The sequence below is a fragment of the Chiloscyllium plagiosum genome, chromosome 21 (genome assembly GCF_004010195.1).
Source record: "Chiloscyllium plagiosum isolate BGI_BamShark_2017 chromosome 21, ASM401019v2, whole genome shotgun sequence".
Classification (NCBI taxonomy): domain Eukaryota; kingdom Metazoa; phylum Chordata; class Chondrichthyes; order Orectolobiformes; family Hemiscylliidae; genus Chiloscyllium; species Chiloscyllium plagiosum.
The window spans coordinates 51,990,834-51,997,945 of NC_057730.1; the positions used below are offsets into that span (position 1 = coordinate 51,990,834).

General features: G+C 41.8%; 1 protein-coding gene across 4 annotated transcripts in view; it reads right to left on the bottom strand.

The window, feature by feature from the left end:
- Positions 1 to 7,112, bottom strand: part of LOC122560873 (tudor domain-containing protein 5-like) — a 46,306-nt gene that overhangs the window by 29,329 nt on the left and 9,865 nt on the right. For all 4 annotated transcript variants that reach the window (XM_043712069.1, XM_043712068.1, XM_043712066.1 and 1 more), the window contains 2 exons: positions 6,332 to 6,504; positions 4,533 to 4,616 (listed from right to left, as the gene is read on the bottom strand). In XM_043712069.1, coding sequence (XP_043568004.1) covers positions 4,533 to 4,616; positions 6,332 to 6,504 — 257 coding nt within the window. The remainder of the gene's footprint in view (positions 1 to 4,532; positions 4,617 to 6,331; positions 6,505 to 7,112) is intronic.

Genomic DNA, 7,112 nt, shown 5'->3' on the forward strand with positions numbered 1-7,112 from the left:
GCAATGAGCCAGGACAGGTGTCAGATCTCGCGGTGGGAGAACACTTTGGTGACAGTCACCACAACTGCCTCACATTTACCATAGTCTTGGAGAGGGAAAGGAGCACTTACCAAAGGAAGATATTTAATTGAGGAAAAGGAAATTATGATGCTATCAGACAGTTGGGAAGTACAGATTGGGAGCAATTGTTCCACAGAAAGGACACAGCAAACACATGGAGACTGTTTAATGAGCAGTTGTTGCGAGCGATGCACAAATTTGTTCCTCTGAGACAGGTAAGGAGGAGTAAGATTAAGCAGCCTTGGATGACGAGAACAGAGGAGCTTCTCATCAAAAGGAAGCAGGCAGCTTACGTAAGGTGGCAGAAGCAAGGATCTAGCAAAGCTTTAGAGGCTTGCTAGAAAGGAGCTCAGAAATGGACTGATGGGAGCCAGGAGGGGGCATGAAAAAGGCTTAGCAGGAAGGATTAGGGAGAACTCAAAGGCATTTGACTCATAAGTGAGGAATAAGAGAATGATCAGGGAGAAGGTAGGGCCGGTCAGAGATAGCGTAGGGAACATGTGCGTGGAGTCTGAGCAGATAGGGGAAGCCCTAAATGAGATTAGATTAAAGCTTTAGAGGATTACAGGCTTGCTAGAAAGGAGCTCAGAAATGGACTGAGGAGAGCCAGGAGGGGGCATGAAAAAGGCTTGGCAGGAAGGATTAGGGAGAATCCAAAGGCATTTGACTCATAAGAGGAATAAGAGAATGATCAGGGAGAAGGTAGGGCCGGTCAGAGATAGCATAGGGAACATGTGCGTGGAGTCTGAGCAGATAGGGGAAGCCCTAAATGAGCTTTTTTTTCGGTTTTCACTAAGGAAAGGGACCTTGTGTAAGTGAGAACTTTGGGGAGCTGGGTAACAGGCTTGGCCAGATCAAGATTGATGAAGTTGATGTGCTGGAAATTGTGGCAAACATTAAGACTGATAAGTCCCCAGGGCCAGACCAGATTTATCCTAGGCTGCTCCAGGAAGTGAGAAAGGAGGTTGCTAAGCTGCTGGCAAAGATCTTTGCCTCCTCACTCTCCACAGGAATCATACCGGAGGATTGGAGAGAGGCGAATGTTGTTCCTCTTTTCAAGAAGTGGAATAGGGAAATCCCTGGCAATTACAGACCAGTCAGTCTTACATCTGTGGTCAGCAAAGTTTTGGAAAGAATTCTGAGGGATAGGATTTATGACTATTTGGAAAAGCATGGTGTGATTAGAGGCAGTCAGCACGGCTTTGAGAGGGGCAGGTCATGCCTCACAAATCTTATTGCGTTCTTTGAGGAGGTGACGAAACAGGTCGACAAAGGTCGAGCAGTGGATGTGGTGTATATGGATTTCAGCAAGGCATTTGATAAGGTTCTCCATCTCATTCATAAGTCATGAGGTATGGGATACAGGGACATTTGGCTGTCTGGATTCAGAATTGGTTGGCTGACAGAGGGGACAGTGTGGTTGTAGATGGAAAGTATTCTGCCTGGAGATCAGTATTGAGTGGTGTCCCGCAGGACTCTGTTCTTGGGCCTCTGCTGTTTGTTGTTTTTATATGAGGTGGTTGAGGGGTGGGTTAGTAAATTTGCCGATGACACAAAGGTTGGAGGTGTTGGTGATAGTACAGAGGGCTACTGCAGGCTGCAGCGTGACATAGACAGGATGCAGAGCTGGACTGAGAAATGGCAGACGGAATTAAATCTGGATAAATGCGAATTGATACATTTTGGAAGGTCGAACTCGAATGCTGGTGTTGGTGATAGTACAGAGGGCTACTGCAGGCTGCAGCGTGACATAGACAGGATGCAGAGCTGGGCTGAGAAATGGCAGACGGAATTCAATCTGGATAAATGCGAATTGATACATTTTGGAAGGTTGAACTCGAATGCTGAATACAGGATTAAAGACAGGATTTATGGCAGTGTGGAGAAACAGAGGGATCTTGGTGTTCAAGTGCATGGATCCCTCAAAGTTGCCACCCAAGTGGATAGGGTTGTTAAGAAAGCGTATGGTGTTTTGGCTTTCATTAACAGGGGGATTGAGTTTAAGAGCCGTGAGGTTTTGCTCCAGCTCCACAAGATCCCGGTGAGACCACACTTGGAATATTGTGTCCAGTTCTGGTTGCCCTACCATAGGAAAGATACAGAGGCCTTGGAGAGAGTGTAAAGAAGGTTTACCAGGATGCTGCCTGCACTGGATGGCTTGTCTTCCAAAGAGAGGTTGACTAAGCTTGGACTTTTCTCTCTGGAGAGAAGGAGGAAGAGAGGTGACCTGATCGAGGTATACAAGGTAATGAGAAGCTTGGATACAGTCAATAGCCACAGATTTTTCCCCAGGGCAGGATTGACTGGCATGAGGGGTCATCATTTTAAGATATTAGGAGGAAGGTATAGAGGAGACATCAGAGATGGGTTCTTTACGCAGAGAGTTGTGAATGCATGGAATGCCGTTGTCAGCGGTGGTGGTGGAAGCAGAGTCATTAGTGACATTTAAGTGACTGCTGGACATGCACATGGACAGCAGTGAATTGAGGGGTGTGTAGGTCAGGTTATTTTGTTTTAGATTAGGAATAATCCATGGCACAACATCGTGGGTTGAAGAGCCTATTCTGTGCTGTACTTTTCTATGTTCTAAGAGGGATACAGATGCTTAGGAATTAGATTTAGATAGTGGATTTGGATCGGCTCAGGCTTGGAGTGCTGAAGGGCCTATTTCTGGGCTGTAAATTTTCTTTGTTCTTTGAATGTGGCTGCTCTAAGTTAATAGGAAGTTTCTAACCTTTGTGTACCAACTACTATCCTTCCCAGAGCTTGGTTGCTTTGAACAAGATGCCTTTCCACATATGTTATCTATTGATAAAGTTTGAGAGTTTGGTTTTGGTGGCCCGAATATCACCTTGCTACTTCTCAAGTACATAGTGAGTTTCCTTACAAAACAATAAAAGTTGCTCAACTAGGGACCTTAAACCCAATCTTTCTCAAGAAACAAAATGGTTGCTTCTTGAAAATGGAAGGGGAAAAAACTAAATAATATGGTCATGAACCAGAAAGTCAATAACTGCAGCACCAAGAGGAAGGTAGAAAATGGAAAAGAACATTTCTCTTCAGAGTCATACTGCACAAAGACAGACCCTTAAGTCCAACTCATCCCTGCCAACCAGATATCCCAACCTGATCGACTACCCACTTACCAGCATTTGGCCCATATCCCTCTGAACCTTCCTCCTCATATACCCATCCAAATGCCTTTAAAAAAATGTTGTCATTGTACACACCTTTACCAACTTCCTCTGGCAGCTTGTTCCATACACATACCACCCTCTGTATGAAACAGTTCCCCTCAGGTCCTTTTTGAAATCCTACTCCTCTCATCTTAAACCTACGCCCTCTAAGATTTGGACTGCACCACCCGAGGGAAAAAAGACTTTGGCTATTCACCCTATCTGTGCCCCACATGATTTTATAAACCTCTAAAAAGGTCACCCCTCAGCCTTCGACACTCAAGGTAAAAAAGCCCCAGCCTATTCAGCCCTTCCCTATAGCTCAAACCCTCCAATCCCAGCAATATCTTGGTACATTTTTTCTGAACCTTTTCAAGTTTAACAACATCGTTCCTTCAGAAGAGCAACCAGAATTATATGCAGTATTCTAGAAGTGGTCTGGGTGTATGAATAGGAAGGGTTTGGAGGGATATGGGCCGGGTGCTGGCAGGTGGACTAGATTGGGTTAGGATATCTGGTTGGCATGGACGGGTTGGACCGAAGGGTCTGTTTCCATGCAGTACATCTCTATGACCCTGTAATATCCTGTAAAGCTGCAACATGACATCCCAACTCCTATATTCAATGTTCTGACTAATGAAGACAACTGTACCAAAATGCCTTCTTCACCACCCTGTCTACCTGTGACTCCACTTTCAAAAGAACTATATACCTGCACCCCAGGTCTCTTCATTTGCCAGACACAGCCCAGGTCTCTCCATTTGCTAGATGCACCTCAAGGCCTGGTTTGCCCTACCAAAATGCAACCCTTCACAGTTTTCTAAATTGAGCTCCATCTTAATAATAAAAATTTGATTTTGCAAAATATCACTCTAGTGTACTTCCAAACAAATCTCCCTTTCTCTCAAGCAGGAAATGAAAACTAGCCGAATTTTACCTGTTGAGTGGGCACTGTGAGAAGCAATTTTAGAGCTGCAAACTTATCTTTAGTTTGTTACATTAGGTTTTATATTGACTCAACGTTTAACAAAAGGCAGGTGTAACTTTGAATGAGTCCCTACTTAACAAAACACAACTTTCTTTTTACATTGTGATGCACCTTGACTTTCATGTCACAAACGGAAAAACAGGAGGAAGTTGGTTCATCATTGTTATAATTTCAGAATCAATTACCCTCTTTTAGCTATTGGCAGGATATTCAGTTTCAGGCTGACCACATGGTCCAACACAAAAATAAACACCTGCTTAAGTTCCCTTGAAAAAAAGGTTACATTGAGATATTCAATTTCTACTTACAAATCGAATTTTTTCCTTCACTCGTGAATCAATGATGCCTTCAACTCCTTTATCTACAAGTACGGTCCTCAGGTCTTCTACAAGCTTGAACATCAAAAAAGGACACGCTGACAACACATCATTTCAACGCATCAAAAATAAGAGGTGAAGCCAGTGAACACAACAGCTAATAGTCTGCAGCCTACCCACCTGCCTTGTCCCACCTAGGCCATGATATCAATCAGCAAGTTATTGACAGGCAGCCATGATGTCTCATTCATGGTTGATCAGCCTATTTGTATCAAAAGTAACTAAACTATTCACCTGCTCCGATTTTGTGAAGATTACAAAGCCTTGTAAATTTCTTCAACATAGTTTAGCTGAAGGAACCGGTTACATAATTCAATACGGGATGGGAATAAATCAAACACGTGGTCATTTGAATTTCTTTAAAATGCTCGCGAAATCATTTTTCATTAAGTTTTTTTTTTAAAAAATCTCAAGAAAAAGTCTGAAGGTACGCTGTAATCCAGTATTCAAGATTCTATGTTCTCATGATAACGACAAAAGTTGAAGCAATTCCGCATGTGATCCTTTGCGCCTAAATTGCTTCTGCCTATATCTGTATGATGTTGGCAAATACTTGTGGGCAAGTTAGTCGATCACATCTCCATTAATATAAAACAGATTTGGGAGAACATCTAATATTAAAAAGTGCAGCATAGGTCACAACAATCCACTTCAACTATGTTGAAAATGCCTATGTGGTGCTTTATCAATATGAAAACCTATTTTAATAAGTATCACAATTAACCCACAATATTCAGTTCAGTGGCTTCAAATTTCAGAGCCCACACTCAGTTGGAAAGCAGACACAGCAGAGCAAAATAAAAGCAGGTCAGATAGGCAGGAACTTTCTGAAATTACGAATCAAATGTGAGCTAGAGTATCATCACTCACACACAGGGTCATAATGGCAATTCTATGCACACGCGGTCATCTTTAATGGTGCCACTGTGCTGGGAACACAATTATTATTAAAATTACATTTGTCATCTTTCTGGAAGCCAAACATGAGACCAAACTGTGGGAGAAGAGTTTGATGAGAGGAAGATATAAAGTAAAAAGGAAAATCAGTAGTCAACTGGGATATCCAATTGCAAAGATAGAGTATTGCATCATCTCAGACACAGAGTTCCAGACAGATTGATCCTGAAGGTAAATATCTTGCCCAAAGAGAGGCAACAAACAAAAATCAAAGATCAGATGGTAAGATGCACCAAACTGCAAAGATCAAAATGAAGGAAATCAAAAGATACAAAAGAAAGCTGTATTGCAGATATGCAAGAGAGATGGATAGATGATTGGAAGTAAAGATATCTCAGAAAGAAATCAATCTGAGAAGTAGCAGTAAGAGACAAACATGCAGTTCATGGGAAGAAACAGATAATATAAATGAAAATGAAAACCAACCATAATGGAGGGAAAAACATTTAGCAATGCTCCAGAAAGGGAACACAATAAGATCAGCAACTTGTATTTAATGAAGTATTTTTAACTTAGTAAAACATTAACACACATCAGGATGAGCAAGTGAGGTGCAATTTTACAACAGTTAAAACAAAACTATTACATTCAAAACATTTAATTTAGGCCATCTCACTTTCACTTATTAATAATGACAATTTCACAGCGGGAAAACTATCCTCCAAATCGATGGACAAACAATCAATCATTTAGAAACTGCTTCCCTCTGCGGTCTGACTTAAACTATAAATGATGCTACCTCATAGTTTTATGATAACCAAGTAAATGCAAACCTTTTTCAAACCTCCATCGAAGTACTCAGGAGCTAGAGCTGGACCTGGTAAATCCTCTGTCTTCAAAGCTGATGCAATCTCATTGTCTGTGGATGGTTTAGTCAGGCTTGGTAGCACCGTTTTCACATGTGTTTGGGCTGGATTGCTCTGAACAGACTGGTTTAGCCATTTACCTAAACCAGCATAAAATATAATTAGATGTGTAAATTTGCATGAGCAATCTGAATAAAGTTCTCTCCTCTCCAAGTCTTAACATCTGGAGCCTCTCTCAACTATTGGATTATTACTGGCTACTTTATGATTCTTTGACAGTATGCTTAATTTCAATTAGCTGAACAATGAGAAATAACATGGTTTCCAAGTAGCATCAAGTACAATTGACGAAAACTTAGCTTGATGCTAGATATGGAAGAATTTTCTTGAGGTTGACTAGGTTGGACCTGCACTCATTGAAGTTTAGAAGAATGAGAGAAAAACAGATTGAACATGCAAGGTTTGTGAAGGTTTGTAGCTCAGGTCGAGGCTTAGGGTGTAGGTTTGCTCACTGAGCTGTAGGTTTGATATCCAGACGTTTCATTACCTAGCTAGGTAACATCATCAGTGGCGACCTCCAAGTGAAGTGAAGCTGTTGTCTCCTGCTTTCTATTTATAGGTTTGTCCTGGATGGGGTTCCTAAGGGGTTTGTGGTGATGACATTTTCTGTTCATTTTCTGAGGCATTGATAGATGGTATCTAGATCTGTGTGTTTGTTTATGGCGTTGTGGTTGGAGTGCCAGGCCTC